The sequence below is a fragment of the Vulpes lagopus genome, chromosome 1 (genome assembly GCF_018345385.1).
Source record: "Vulpes lagopus strain Blue_001 chromosome 1, ASM1834538v1, whole genome shotgun sequence".
In the NCBI taxonomy this organism is placed as follows: domain Eukaryota; kingdom Metazoa; phylum Chordata; class Mammalia; order Carnivora; family Canidae; genus Vulpes; species Vulpes lagopus.
The window spans coordinates 172,575,545-172,592,305 of NC_054824.1; the positions used below are offsets into that span (position 1 = coordinate 172,575,545).

The 16,761-nt window shown below is 35.5% G+C and overlaps 1 protein-coding gene across 4 annotated transcripts in view; it reads right to left on the minus strand.

Moving 5' to 3' along the window:
- The window catches only part of CEP350 (centrosomal protein 350), a 151,298-nt gene that overhangs the window by 54,822 nt on the left and 79,715 nt on the right, over nt 1-16,761 (minus strand). For all 4 annotated transcript variants that reach the window (XM_041756348.1, XM_041756359.1, XM_041756369.1 and 1 more), the window contains exons 22-26: nt 15,090-15,259; nt 9,371-9,567; nt 8,554-8,738; nt 8,012-8,099; nt 208-354 (exon numbers count right to left, since the gene is read on the minus strand). In XM_041756348.1, coding sequence (XP_041612282.1) covers nt 208-354; nt 8,012-8,099; nt 8,554-8,738; nt 9,371-9,567; nt 15,090-15,259 — 787 coding nt within the window. The remainder of the gene's footprint in view (nt 1-207; nt 355-8,011; nt 8,100-8,553; nt 8,739-9,370; nt 9,568-15,089; nt 15,260-16,761) is intronic.

Genomic DNA, 16,761 nt, shown 5'->3' on the forward strand with positions numbered 1-16,761 from the left:
GAACCATGTATCTCTTTTGAAACTTGACTATTCCATGAGGAAAAAAAATTAAAAATCTCACTATACATAAAGTCACAAACGCAGAACTTTCTTCTAGTTCATCTATCAACTATCACAGTCCATCCTATGAGAAAGTGAGGCAGGATTAGATATTATATTAGCAAGCAACATGAGGCAGAAAACAAACGGTAATTTCGTGTAACTTACCAATTTATTCTCCCCTGCTGACTTTAACTTCTCCTGTAACTTTATGGTGGTCTGTCGTATCCTTTCTATCTCCTCCTGCTGCTTTAGAATTAGCTGTCTTTCCTTCCGAGCTGCCTTATTGGCTTCTTGAAGACGTTTAATTTCTGCCTAAGGTTTAAAGAGAAGAGTGATGGAGATTTAGAGGCTACAAGTCCAAAGGAGTATTTTAAGAAAGCCCAATCATCACATATATCAAGAATAAAAACATATAGTTGTCAAGATAAAAGTAGTAATATTGAAAAATATTTTAAAGTAGTGAAGGAAAAGAGTCATATAAACCCATCATGCTAAAATAATGTAACATGATCCCTTAATTTAAATAACTATAATTACAATAGACTGAGAAGTTCCTATCCTCCTTTTAAACTTACATCCTTCACGTTTTTCCATAGTGCTACTTGGTCTTTACTACTCTTATTTGTTTAATAGATGCATAACAAGTAAAGTAGTTAATATAACTAACCATTATTCTACTGCTAAATTCTTAGGCCCCTTGTAATTTTTTACCAACCCAAATAATGCTTTGATGCCTATAACTGTCTCAAACTATGGGTTTGTTCTTTAGGAGAGATTCCAAAATGTAGGACAAACAAGTCAAAGAGGCCAAATCATATTATGGCCCTTAAAATCATTTAAAGATTGCTTTCAAAAAAGAATAGTCTCCGCTTAAAATGCCACAAGACTACATTGCACCAAACTCTCTCCACACAGGGTATTTTTAAGTTTTTTGTTACTAATGAAGTGGGCAAAAGATAATACACTTAACTGTTAATAACCGTTAAAATTTAAGACTGTCCTTTTTCCCCCATAAATTTGTTTTAACCTGTGTTTCTGTCAATAATGTAAGCATAATAAAGACAGTAATAATCTGTAACTTATAACTTCTTTTAATCATGTTTGATTTTTGCAAACTACCTGAAAACGCAGAAAAGTGAAACAAAACATTTAATTTCTAAAATCTCATACTAACAATTGTTAATATTCTGTCATATTTTATCCTAGTTCTTATTTTGTGAAGAAATAAAACACTACAGATAAAATCAGTATGCAATTCCAAGTCATTAGAGGTAATCACTACCATGGTGTATATATATATCCTTTTTGCACATTCTTTTAAAATTCTTCTACAGATATTTGTACTTATCTACAAAAAACATATTTGTATGTTTTAAAATATTTTATAAAGAATATCACACATACATATTTTCAATCTTGCTTTACTAGACATTGCTTTTGATACTTCTCTGCATTGACTTAAGCCCTACATACTATGTAACACTGGAGGCATATAATATTTGTTATCCATTACCCCTACCTTTGGATAAAGTTGTTCACTACTATGAACAATGCTACAATAAACAGCCTTATACTTTTTGTCTTTGGCAGATGTATGTATTTCTCTGGAACAGTAGTTCTTTAAGTGTGGTCCCTGGCCCGTAAAGGATTCCCAAGGTTCTTTCAGAGGACTCTCAGGGTCAAACTATCTTCATAATACTAAAACATTATTTGCCCTTGTTCATTTTTACTCTCTCATAAGTATCATATGGCACTGTATGCATTTTAAAGAAAATAACTATATCCTCCAAAACAACAAAAAAAAAATCAGTATTTAGATTTTTACAAATCTCTTTCTGTCTGGCTTAATTTTTTGAAACATCATGTATTGGACATTTGGACAATGTCAGTTCACTGAGTTACGCAGATCTTCCAAATGTTTACACATTTCATTTTACAGTATTTTAAAAATTGCATTCTTTCACATCACCACAGATCTCAAAAGAAAAGTTCTGGTGGAGGGGATCCCTGGGTGGCGCAGCAGTTTGGCGCCTGCCTTTGGCCCAGGGTGCGATCCTGGAGACCCGGGATCGAATCCCACGTCGGGCTCCTGGTGCATGGAGCCTGCTTCTCCCTCTGCCTATGTCTCTGCCTCTCTCTCTCTCTCTGTGTGTGACTATCATAAATAAAAATTAAAAAAAAAAAAAAAAAAAGGAAAAGTTCTGGTGGACAGAAATTTTCCAAAATTCTGATTTGAAAGGCCAAATTTCATCATTGGCAACAAATACTTTTACAGCTATTTTCTATAAAGTGACAGGCACACTTCATTCATTTTTGAGAAAATGACTGTCACATATCTAAATCTGAATAAACATAGTTTGTCGCTAATTTGTTCAAGGAAAAATGGTATTCCATTTAAAAAAAAAAAAAAGGCTAGTTCAGCTTGCAACTCAAACACTTGCACAAATGCCTTTCCTTGAGTTAATCACTGTCCTCTGGTTATCTGGCAAAAGTGCTTACTTGTGGGTTTCCTATTTTTTTCATGCAGAATATGAAGATGAAAGTACTCAAAGGTCAACACTCAGCAAAACTGATAATTGTCACTACTTAATCAAGATATTCTTCAGAGAAATTAATTTTGGTTTTTTGTTTTTGTTTTTCTTTTTAGCTGTATGTGGCACTGAAAAATATGATGACTGCTAATACAGTTTGGTGCCACTACCCTGATTTGTGCTAAGGCATCAGCAGTTTTACTCACCATTGTTTTTGCACCACTTAGTACAAATGTCAAACCATGAAAAGGGCAAATTCATATCCCACTATTAGAAAAAAAGTTTAGACCTCCCTGACCCATGAAAGGGTATCAGAGACCTCCGAGTTCCACACAGCACATTTTGAAAAACTGCTATTAGCTTAGGCCTGAGCTTCTAACCAATTAATGTATAAATTTACCCAATCTAAGACCAGAAGGGTAAAGAAACTGTTTCAAGAGGATTCTGGGGGAAGACGTTTGCTTTTGTTTTCATAGAGTAAGCTGTAACATTGTACAAGCAAATGGTTCACTTTAAAATGGTTAATAGTATAAGTGAATTACACTTTCAAATGGTTATTTCATGTTAGGTGAATTTTATCTCAAAAAAAAAAAAAAAGAAGACGACGATGACATAGGAAAATATGCTCTTCTTTTGGATACAGGTGTGCAAGGATATGTAGCCCAATTGGTTATAGCTATCTATCCCCACCACCAGTCAAAATAATTATTTTCTTCTTTTTTAATTCTTTTTATTTATTCATGATAGACACAGGCAGAGGGAGAAGCAGGCTCCATGCCGGGAGCCCGATGCGGGACTCGATCCCAGGACCCCAGGATCGCGCCCTGGGCCAAAGGCAGGCGCCAAACCACTGAGCCACCCAGGGATCTCCTCAAAATAATTCTTATGATACAACTGCAATAAATATAACCTTCCACACTGGTGCTTTTATTTCTGTAGGGCAGCTTTCCAGGGGTAGACAGAGTGTTTTTTGCACATTTACTTAAACATTCTGAAGTACTACAGGAACGACTGAGTGGTTTAGTCAGTTGTGTGGCCCACTCTTGATTTTGGCTCAGGTCATGGGATCAAGCCCCATGTCAGGCTCCATACTCAGTCGGGAGTCTCCCTAAAGATTCTCTTTCCCTCTCCCTATGCCCCTCCCCCCCAGACTGCATACTCCTTCTCTCTCCCTCAAATAAATAATCTTTTAAAAAATTTACAAGAATGGGATGCCTGGGTGGCTCAATGATGAGCATCTGCCTTCGGCTCAGGGTGTGATCCTGGGATCCGGGATCAAGTCCCACATCTGCTCCTTGTGTGGTGCCTGCTTCTCCCTCTGCCTGTGTCTCTGCTTCTCTTTGTGTCTCTCATGAATAAATAAATTAAAAATCTTAAAAAAAATTTTTTACAAGAATGGTACCATACTATATATATTTTTTTGCATCCTGCTTCTCCATAAAAACCAATATTATGATTTTTTATAAAGATCTACTGCTATAACCGTTCAATATGGTAGTCAGTTACATGTAGCTATTTAAATTAAAAGTAAATAAAATTAAAATTTCAGTTTCTCAGTTGCACTAGCCACATTTTAAAGAGTCAAAAACTATATGTGACTAGTAGCTACTGTATTAGCACAAACACAGAATGTTAATATCATTCCAGAAATCTCTATTAAATAGAGCTGACATGTAATGTATTCATTTCTGCAGCATTGTACTTTCTTTCAGGAAGATGCTTTGCTTCATCTATTCTCTTAATTAAAGAATTAAGCTGTTTCCAATTCTCCTGTACATGTGTGAACACTTCACTAGTATATATACTAAGACAAAGAACTGCTAAGTCACAGATTAAATGTGTTGTCAACATAACTAGATAAAGTCAAACTGCTCTCAAAGAGGTTATACATGTCACCACTCTCACAGGTACATAGATCTCAAGTTGACAAAACCTAAGAGGCTTCCAACTCAGTGCCTCCCTCAAAGCATTTGATTCTTAAGCAGTACAGACAGAAGGCTAAGGAGCTACACAAAAGAAACCTCTCAACAGCCCAGTAGAAATTGCATCTCTTGTGCTGGTAAAAAAGGTGTATCTGGCTTTCAACTGAAATTCCTAGGTTACAACCTAGGGTCAATGCAAAGCAGAAGTAGTCTGAGGCCTACCAACTCTGCCATCTAACACTAACCGAGCTCAGTCCTTGAACGAATTAAAGTGAATAGCTAAGCACTTTAACTGAATAGCAGAGGGAAAAATAAGTCCTCTCTGGGAGGAGATAACATCATCTGGAGCCTTTGCAGTTATTTACCCAGTGTCCAGCATTTAATAAAAAATTACTATAAGAGAGTCTCAATGATAGAGAACAAACAAACTGATGGTTGATGGACGGAGGTGAGTGGGGGTGGGCTAGATGAGTGATGAGTATGAAGAAGGGCACTTGTTGTGATGAGCACTGGATATTTTAAGTGATGAATCACTGTACTACCGAAACTAATATGGCATTATACATTACTAACCAGAATGTAAATAAAAATTTGAAGAAAAAAACTACTAAACACACAAAGAATCGCATAATAGAAAATATAAAGAAAAAAAAAAGTAGCAGACACACACATGTCCAACTATCTAGTTAGCAGACAAGAAAGCTAAAATGACAATGAATAAGGTGTTCAAAAAAATGGGAAAAAATGGAAAAATTGATGGAAAGGTAAACAAAGAAAATATATTAAAAAAAAAAATGGGATGCCTGGGTGGCTCAGTCATTTAACAGTCCAACTCTTGGTTTCAGCTCAGGTCATGAGCTCAGGTAATCAAGGTCAAGCTCCACATTGGGCTCCATGCCCAGTGCAGTCTGCTTGAGATTCTCTCTCTTTCCCTTTGCCCCTTCCCCTACTCTCATTCTCTCTCTAAAAATACATGAAATCTACAATTTTAAAAAAATCTATAGAGAAAAGAAAATAGATATTATAGAACTAAAAAAAAATCACATTATGAACTCACTGAATGACTAACAGGACACATGACAGTGAAGAATATGTAACTAATGAATTTGAAGACAGATCAGTAGAAACTTTCCAAATTGAAGCACAGTGGTTTGTTTTCATTGTTTCTAAAGAGATAAAAACAAAACAGAGCAGAAGACAGATGTGGTAAATGGCCAGAAGGTCTAACATATTTCTATTTAGAGTCTCTGAAGAAAAGGAGAAAGAGTGGGACAGAAGCAATACATGAAGAGATAGTTTTCGGAAACCGAAATCTAACAAACAACGGATTCAAGCTTAGCAAATCCTGAGCAATATGAATAGAAAAGAAACCATACCTAAGCACATCTTAGTAAAACTACTGAAAAAAACCTAAAACAAATTTTTTTAAATCTTAAAAGCAGCCTTCAAAAAAACATTAAGACAATTACCCTCTCCATAAAAACAGTAGAAACTAGTAGACATGGAAAATATCTTTTAAAATGCTGAAAGAATATAAATCTCTGCCCAGTAAAAATATCTTTCAAAAACGAAGGTGAAAAAAATGAAGATGAAGCAAGTAAATTTTCAAAATAATAAAAACTGAATGGGCTATCAGCAATCATGCAGTAAAATATTAGATTGATCAAAATCCAAATGTTTGTGCCTCAAAGCACACTATTTAGAAAGTGAAAACAGGGCACCTGGGTGGCTCAGTCGATTAAGTGTTTCCCTTCAGCTCAGGTCATGATTTCAGGGTCCTGGATTCAAGCCCCACATTGGGCTCCCTGTTCAACGGGGAACCTGTTTCTCCCTCTGTCCCTACCCCTACTTGTGCTTTCTCTCTGTCTCAAATAAATAAAATCTTAAAAAAAAAAATGTGAAAAGATGGGATGCCTGGATGGTGATGCTTGGTTAAGCATCAGAGTCCTGATTTGGGCTCAGGTTCATAATCTCAGGGTTATGAAATCAAGCCCCATATCAAGCTCCACACTGGGCACGGAGGCTGTATAAGTTTTTCTCCATCACTACCCCCAATCCCTGCTTACTCTCTCTCTTTAAATAAATAAAGTGAAAACACAACCCCACAGAATGAGAAAATATTGGTAAATCTAGCTTTTATTCTACTTTATAAACAGAAAGCTACTGTAACATTCTAAAAAGTTATTTACTTATTTTAACTAAAAGATAATTTTAGGTGATTCTGAAAACCAATTTTTCTGGATTAAAAAGACATAATTTCTTTTTTAAAAAAATACCAAACTTTTATTTTTTTAAAGATTTATTTATTTATTTTATTTGAGAGAGAAAGAGAGAATGCACGAGGGGGTGGAGGGGCAGGGGAAGGGTGAGAGAATCTCAAGCAGACACCACACTGTGCAAAGAGCCTGATGCAGGGCTCAATCTCACGATCCTGAGATCATGACCTGAGCCGAAACCTAGAGTCAGAAGCTTAATCGACTGAGCCACCCAGGCAGCCCCAAAATTCCAAATTTTTAAAGCTCATATAGTAAGTGATGTTTTCTTAAGGCAAATTTAAGAAAGAAAGAAAAAAAAAACCTAGTTGAGTAATAATCCAATCTATAACCTAACTGATTAAATTCACACAGATTATCCAACATAATAGCTAGTACCTAGCAACAGGACAATAAGGGAAACAAAAACTAGAATCCACTGAATACTTACCAGGCACTGTGAAATACATTTTATACATGCTACCTCATTTTAATCATCACAACCACCATATGAAGCATAATCTTAGTATAATCTTATTCTTATAGATGAAATTAAGTCTCAGAGAGTTACTTAAACTTGACCATTATTACACAGCTGCAAGTGACAAAGCTGGAATTCAGATAATAGCAGCTGTGCCAAGATTATATGTATTAATTAACTCATTCTTCTCAACAACCCTATGAAGTCTGTTACCATTATCCTCAGTTTAGAGATAAGGAAACTGAGGTACAGAGAAATTAGGTAACTTGTCCAGGGTTATAAAACTAATAACTGGTAGATTTGGAATTTTAACCCAGGAAATCTGACTCTGAAACTTGAATTCTTAACCACTATACCATGTTACTTCTCCAGGACTCAAATTCCAGGTGTTTCTGAGCTCAATAAGCCAAAATATTAGTCAACTTGTAACGAGTGTGTCTTGAAAGTCTATTTGGGAAAATAGTGACTAAAAAATTAATTCAAATAGACTCTTTTCACAAATATCTTAATTTTTAAAATATGCTTTTCAAATACTATTTTATTTAACAAATGAAGGGAGGTTTGACTCTATATTGTATTAAGTTAGCAGTGACACAAAATTAGAAATATAGAAGACTACCAAGCAATTTCTGTAGTTATAACTATCAGCAAAAACAGTAGTAAATATCAACTAAATCTCATTTAAGCTGATAGCAAGTAAAAGAGATCAAGTAAAATAATATATTCTACCATCTAACTTGCCTTAGGAGAAATTCTCTTAAAGAGTGATTTTTCTTAACATACCTTCTCTTGCTGCAACCTTAAAAGTAAACCACGCTGTTTTTTCCGAAGAGGGGGCATTTTATCATCTTCTCCTTTGTCTCGCAGATGTCTGCAAAGATTGCACATTGAGACAAAAAGATTAAATTTCTATGATAATGACAAGGATTCTCAACTACTAAAAAGTCTCTAAAAACAATTTAATTATTTTCAAACGTGGAAAAACATGCAGCAATGTCTACCCCACCAAATATTTTATTGCACATATACTATATACAACCCCTAGACTGTGTCCTTTAAAGATAAAATCGCTTAGAGTTCCAACACAATAAAGGAATTAAGTATTAAATAACAACATGAGAGTCAGGTGATAAAAGAGAAATGTGAAAAAAATGTTATGAGTTGATAACAGGATTCAAAGAAGACTGCCATATTTCTAAGTCAAGAAACTGAATTGATCAAAACAAATTAAATTAGGAAACAAAAGTATCTTTAAAAACAAAGCATTTCCTTTCAGTGAAAGAAGAAACTGGAAAGAGAAAACTACATTCACTGAAACATTTTACTTTTTCTGATGCTCTAGCCAGGCTAATTCAGCCTTTGTTTTCTCCTTCAAGGCCTTCTCACGGAGACGCAGGAGTGAAGACTGGTGAGCTGCCCTCATTTCCTCTTCTTTCATATACTGTCGAACCATCTCCATAGTAAATTTAGAAAAACTATCTTGTCCTCCAGAGAATGGCATACTCAGCTCCTAAAATGGAGATTTTATTTCAAGTTTATTATTATCTAAGCCTTTGGAACTTAATTAACATTGCTAAGGCATGCAGCACTTATAAAAATAAGCTATATATATATAAAAAGACTGCTGACCATGTCACAGAACACTCTTCAAAAAAGGCACATGAGAGAGAGTAACATTCATTCAGCTAATTTATTCAGCTAACGAAATTGTAACAATTGACTGCATATTTATTTAGCTAACTAACAAATGACTGCATAATCCAGGTACTTTCCCAGCGGTATAAAGCAGGGTAAGAACAGTCCCTGTTGTCCAAAAGGCTAACAATTTAGCAAGAATGATATAAACTTTTAAAATAGAATAAAGTGTTATAAGAGTGAAGCAAATGAAACACTAGAGACATTACACTAGCTCTAATCCTCAATGGCCCTCTGAATCATTCCAAGGAGTAAGTCTGTGTTCTTTTCTGTAAGGAAAGCAAAGCCACACTCTACAGCAAAAATATAATATAAAATTACTATCTTAGGAAAATCATTCTAGTAGATGACATTCTTAAAGCACAAAACATATGGCCATATCTTTGAGAAAGAGAACACGTTCACAACTATTTATGAAGTAATCTCCACAGGTAAATTGAAGCACACCTTGGTAGAAGAAAGTGTTGTCTTTTCTGGAGAGGTTTCATCATCAGAGTCATCATGATGGCCTCTTTTCTTTTCCATGTTAAATCTGCGATGACTCTCAGAAGGTAATAAAGATCGAAATGATTTTTCTTCTATTTCATCTTCTGTCATAGATTCATCAAATTTCAGGGAATATTCTGTTGCAATAGAAGTGGAATCTAAAAGAATTTGGAACAAGTAGATTTTTTCATTATAACAGTTTTCAGTAGGTATTCAATTAGTAGCCCTTGCTGCCTCTTTATGGGACAATCTAACATACATTCATAGAATTGATTGCTAACAGTTAATAGGCATAGAATAATAAAAATTCACTTAATTATCTAAAAATACTAGTACAGGAAATATGGCAAAAGTGTAATATATATAAAGAGCTCTTACAAACCAATTAGAAAACTAATACTCCTATAGAAAAATGAGAAAGTCTTGATCAAATGCTTCACGAAGAAAATATAAATGGCCAAAATAAAGTTCAAAAAAAGCTTAACATTACTAGCAAAGAATTGCAAATTAAAAATTTTTTAAGAACTCATCATTTCCATGGTAATTAAAACACGATGGCTCTTTTAGGTTGGTTCTTGTGTGCCTCTGACATGTACTCCTCTCTCCCAATTCTTTTATTTAGCCAACCTTACTTTCTAGTACTACAAGATGCTCTAGGTTCATTTTGTATATTCCCTGCCCAGTCTTAGAATCAGTCATTTCTCCAAAGAGCTCTAACTGCTTTCTTTGGAGAATATTTAGAAACTACAATTATGGGCACCATAGGGTTCACTCTAGTCTTCCTTTCTTGTGTATCTAACACAAGAGAAACCTGAGAAACCTGGCTCCTACCATCGAACATCCATTTACTTACTTGTTCAACCCCAACACATATGTAAGCACCATTTATTTACCTGTAACCCTGTGAAAAGCTCATTTACCAATTAGGATACAGTGTTTATATACTGTTCTTTTTATATTTAGGCTTACAATTTCCACTCAAAAATGCTATCTTCCAAATTTACTTAGGTCAGCTCCTTTTCCTTCCACTCTAAGTGTGGTTATGCCACACACTGGTAATAAAGATAGATTCATCTGTCACAGACTGTATTCCATTCTAGGATCCCCCAACATCCTGGTTGATGTGTGTGTGCATTTAGTTTGCACATGTTTACTCTTTGTGATGTACAGCTCTAGGGTTCTGATAAATGCACAGCACCAGCATCAGTACACAAAGAATCATACAGGACATCTCTTACATAACAGTTGTTTCACACTAAAAGTTCTCCTGTGTGTCCACTTTGTAGTAAACCACTTCCTCTTCTACCTAACACCTGGAACCACTAACCTGTTTTCCTTCCCTAAAGTTTTGACTATTCCAGAATATCATATAAACAGAACCATACATTATGTTGCCTTTTGGGGCTTGCTTCTTTCACTTAGTAAAATTCACTTAAAATTCATCCATTACGTTGCATGAATCAATAATAGCCTGTTCCTTTTAATCACTGAAGAGTATTCCACTGTACAGATTTACCAGTTGGCTTATCCATTCTCTTAATAAGATAAATGTCTTATGGGTGGCTTCTGGTTTTTAGCAAAATGAAAAATGGTTCTATGAACAGTAGTGTATAGGCTTTTGTGAGGACTTTAGTCTTTTTGTGAGGACTTTAGTCTTCAATTTAGTCTTCAATTTAGTCTTCAATTCGTTTGGCCAGGCATGTGACTGCTGGATCATTTTAAGATACTGTGAAAATGTCTTATAAAATAGCTATACCATTTTGCATTCTCATCAGCAATGAATTCAAAGTCCTGCTGCTCTGCATCCTTCCTGCCACCACACTGTTGCCAGATTTTTTGATTTTAGCCATTCTAATAGGCATATTGTAGCACCTCATTGCGATTTCAATTTTCATTTCCCTAATAACACATGATATTAAACACCTTTCCTAAGTCCACTTGCCATTTGTATAGTTTCTTCAATGAAGTATCTAGTCAGATCTTATGCCCATTTTTAAATAGTGTTGTTGGTTTTCTTGCTGTTGAGTTTTTTTTTTTTAATTTTTATTTATTTATGATAGGAACACAGTGAGAGAGAGAGGCAGAGACACAGGCAGAGGGAGAAGCAGGCTCCATGCACCGGGAGCCTGATGTGGGATTCGATCCCGGATCTCCAGGATCGCGCCCTGGGCCAAAGGCAGGCGCCAAACCGCTGCGCCACCCAGGGATCCCTTGCTGTTGAGTTTTAAGAGTCCTTTATAGAATTCTGGATATAAGTCCTTTATCCAGTATGTGATTTACAATATTTTAACAGTCAGTGGCTTATTTTTTCAATTCTCTTAACAGTATCTTTCACAGAGAGGTTTTTGATTGTACTTCTAGTGTTGGATCTAAGAAATCACTGCTAAACAAAATGTGACCTGAATTTTCTCCTCTTTTCTTCTACATACAAATTTTTAAAATGGTGTTGTTTCTTTGGATCTTGGTCGTCCTATGGATTTCAGTCACCTTCATCTCTCTGGACTCCTAACTCCCCTTCCTCAACATGCTGTACAGCCTGGAGACTACCTTCAGGTAGTAAGCTGGAACAGTCATAGTGCTCACCTCATCTGCTTTTCATCTCATGAATCAATAGCATTCACTGCCTGATGTTCAATGTCTTGAAAATGGTTATTTCATATTATTTTGTCTGATATTTGTTTGGTGGGGATGACAAATCTGGTCCTGTTCTTCCATGGTGACCAGAAGTATTAGTTCAAGTAATTTAATTTTATATTGCTTAAAGAAGTTAAATATATCAAAAAGTCATGGCTCATGATATTTCAGATTAGTCACTAGAAAATTCGAAATTTGCAGTTATTGGAGCCAGGTACCATGGCAAACACTTGAGAACATCATTAAACAAGTCACAGATGGTTACTATCTATTCCTTCTGAGACCCACACTTTCAATAAATAAATTTGCCTTCACTATTTTTTTTTTAAGATTTTATTTATTAGTTCATGAGAGACACAGACACAGGCAGAGGGAGAAGCAGGCTCCAGGCATGGAGCCCAACACAGGACTCGATCCCGGATCTCCAGGATCACACCCTGGGCTGAAGGCAGTGCTAAACTGCTGAGCCACCCAGGCTAACCAATGCCTTCACTATTTTAATTACAAGTACTATTATTAAGGTAAGATTTTGTAGAGATTAAATTCATCCTGTAGGAGAAACTTAACGGACAATTTTTTTGTTTTGCTATGTCCTTTATTTCTCTCTTTACATAGAAGTTGTCTTTATGAAGTCTGATCCTAGAATGAATTTCATTAGTTTTTAATCCAGCAATCCATAAAACATTTTTGAAAACAATGTGAAAAACATTCATCGATCAGTATAAAAATATGAGCATGGCTTTCAATATTTATTACTACTGTATTAGTCTGCTTGGGCTAGCATTAACCACAACCTACTGACTTAAACAATCCCCTCAATTTTGAGGGGATATAATTAAGTCCACAACATTTCACCCTTTAGCTCCCCAAAATTAATTCCTTCTTGCAGGCAAAACACATTCACCTCATCCTAATAGTCCCAAAAGTTTTAACCCATTCCAGCACCAACTATGAGCTGAAAGTCGCATCTTAGTATCATCTAAATCAGGTATCAGTGAGACTTGAGGTATGATTCATCCTGAGGCAAAATTCCTTTTTTAGTTGCAATCGTGTGAAACAAGACCAGTTACGTGCTTCCAAAACACAATGGTGTGGGAAAGGCATAAAACAAAAAAAATCCCATTTTAAAAGGAATAAATCAAAAAGAAGGGGTGATGGGTGTCAAGCTAGTCTAAGACTAGCAGGGCAAATTCCATTAGGTCTTAAGGCTCAAGAATGATCCTCTAGCAGGATGGTCTGCCCTCAGGCCCAATGGGGTGACCTTGCTTTCTCAGTTTTGTGTGTCAGCAGCATCCCCTCAGCCATTGGCAGTGCTTTGCTCCTGAGCTGTAAGCAAAGGCAACGTGAACAAATGAAACCAAGGAGGTGGCCATATGCTCTGAAACCAATGAGAGGACAGCCCTGTCCCCTGGGCCACTATGCCTGGGCCTATGGTGGCAGTGGCTGCCGTGCTGATCTCTGAATCACCCTCAGGGTCATTTTTCCCTTTATTTGAAGGATAAGGCATATTTGCAGCCTAGCTCTACTGTCTCATCTGGTGAAATCCCACAAGTCTGAAAGCCTTCCCATATTTCATCCCATCTCTATGCTCTTTTATCCAAACTGGCAGTGTCTCTGCTAGTATAATCCCATCTCTATTCCTGGCTTCAGCTGAGATGGCTGCTTAGATTCATGGATAATCTCTTTATGGAGTGAGTGTCCAGTCATATCTTTGGTGTTCTGTTCAGAACATACTTTCTCATTTTTCACAACGGGGATAGCCTGAGAATTTTTCAAATCTTTAAGTTCTCTTTCCTGTTTAATAATTCCTTTATCTCAAAAAAAAAAAAAAAAATTCCTTTATCTCTCTTCTCACATTTTACTAAAAGTAATAAGGAGAGAAACCAAGGCCATGACTTCAACACTTTGCTCAGAAATTCCCTTGGCTAACTATCCATGTTCACTACTTTTAACTTCTACTTTCCACAAAACACTAGAACACAGTTCAGCCAAATTCTTTGTCAATTTATAAAAAGGACTGCCATTCTTCCAGTTTCCAATAATATATTCCTAATTTCTATCTTCATGAGACTTCATCAGAATCATTTTTAACCATATTTTAATCATCAATATTCCTGCCAACAGTCTCTGCAAGGCAATGTGGATTTTCTCTAGCATGTACCACAATACTCTTCTAGTCTCTATTCATTACCCAGTTCTAAAGCCACTTCCACATATTTGGCATCTGTTATAGCAAGACCCGACTTCTAGGTAACAGGATCTATATTCATTAGCTAGACTGTATTAATTAATTACTTCTGGGTAACAAGATCCATATTAATTGTTAATTCTTCATTAACTACAGACTGCTACATCCATGAATTACATTCATTATAAATTTACAAAAACATTTAAAAAATGAGAAAAATCTAAATTTAAACATCTTCTTATACTCTAAAGACTATCTTGCCCATCCTGCTCTGAAAACTACGGTTCCAGGTCATTGATCAAATACACTGCTTAAGAGCCAGTCACTTAAAAAAAATTCTTAAAGGTGTCATTTGTTGCCAAACTCTGTTTTCTTCATTATGTTATTTACTACCCATGATTTGATAGGGATACAGCTTTTGTTTATGATCTAGGAAGAGGTAACTAACGAATTTTAATCTAATTACTACATCAGATGTTATCATTATTTATAAGAAACTGTATCCTTATTATATTGTTTATAATTTATTCTCTTTTTTGCTATTATGCTGTATATCGATAATAGGATTAAAGTAATTTTTTTGAACATCTAATTTCCATTCACATACATGCTCTCCTAGGTTTAGCTTTGCCTTCCCTTAGGATCAAGATACAAAATCATGTTTAAAATACTAGCAAGAGTTACTGGCATAGTATATAGCCTTGAAATAATTTCACTGGGACACAATATCAGATTCAGATACACATAGAGTTACTACCATGTTCCAATTATACTAACTAGCTCAGTCACAAATATCTCAAAGGGTTCTGGAAGCCTCCCTAAATAAATAAATATACATACACGTGCAAGGAATGTTACCTTTCTCATCAGGAAGAGATGGTACACTGTCACTTCGTAGAGAATCATCTGCAGCAGTCTGAATTTGTTCATCAATAGAACTCTCCATCTTTTCACCATGAAGTTTCCTCTCATTTTCCTTAAAAGATGGTACTGAGGGACTTTCTTGACGGCTGCTACCACTACTACTTCTATTTATAGGTATTATAGAAACAAATCCAAATAAATAAATAAATAAAGTGATAAAATAAGGTCATAAATCCAAAGTAAATTTATTTGGCTAGGGGAATGTGCCTTATGATCAAGATATAAAATGATGAAATATGTAACATAAAACATAAAATGCTAAAGACAGAAGTCTGAAAGGAAACTGTTCTAGAAAAGAGGAAGGTTTCACTCTTAAATAGTCATGCTAGGTCACCATTATTCTCAGGCTATCACTCTCTTATCTCCTTTCATTTTAAAGTCAAGTTACCAGGAAAAGGGGCTTCTATTTGGCTGTTTCAACCTCCTTATTTTTCATCAACATTACAATTTATCACAATCTGCTTCAATCCCACCTACTCTATGGAACTGTTCTTAAAACCTCTACCTAAACTTGAATTGCCAAATCTGACAGATAATTTTTCTGCAACATTATATGGTGTTGGTCTCTATCTCCTTTAAAAGCTCCACTTGCTAAAGCAAATGTAGTAAAATGCTAACATCAGTATAATGTGGATAAAAGATATTCAGGAACTTTATATTATTCTTACATCTCTGTAAGCTTGATATTACATCAAAATTAAATGTTAAGGAAAAGATTCTCCTTCCTTACATTCTCTGGTTCTACTCTCACCTGCTTTTCTATCTCCCGAATTCGTTTTTCTCTTTCTTTCACATCCTTTGAATTTTCCTGGCTTCCTTAAAATGATGGTGATTCCCAGTGTTTTGTTTTTGGTTCCTTTCTCATTTGTGCTACATACTCTCCTTTTGGCAATCTTATGCATCTCTGTAATTTTAACTACTATCATTTAGATTGAGTCTCAAATCTGATCAGCTAGCTCTGCCCTTACCCTGACTTTAAGCCTCAAGTTTCCAAATGCTTAGTGAACTTGTTTTCAAGGTCAATGTTCTCCTTCCTTCCTCTTTGCTTTCCTTAGTTTATTCATTCATGTAAACATACATAGAGAGAGAGCCAATCACAAGCCATGTTTTGACATCTTCTCCATAAGCCATCTCCTTTTCTGAAATGCCCTCCCTTCCCTGCCTAAGGAACTATTAGTTTAAGACTCAATTCAAGTATCATTTCTGCAAAGTGCTCAAGGATACCTTCTCCCACTCCTAAGAAAGGCTTGTTCACCCCTGTATCTGTGTTTATACTGGTTTTTCTGTATGTTTCTATAATAGTATTTATCAGGATGTTGTGCAATTATTTGTCTGGTTTAACAGATGTTTTTGAAAGTATAAACCATATAATATAGCTATAATGTAAAAGATATAATGCAGGAGACAGCAAGTGCTTTGGAGTCATAAGGATAAGGGATTAAACTCAATTATTCCACTTAGTGGTTATGTGCCTATCATTCATTTAGTAAACATGTAGTAGACTGCCTACTGTGTGCTAGGCATTTTACTAAGTTCTGGGGATAGCAGTATAGCATGGTCCTCACTAGGATGGCTCTAACAAAAAAGAGAGACAATAACAAATGTT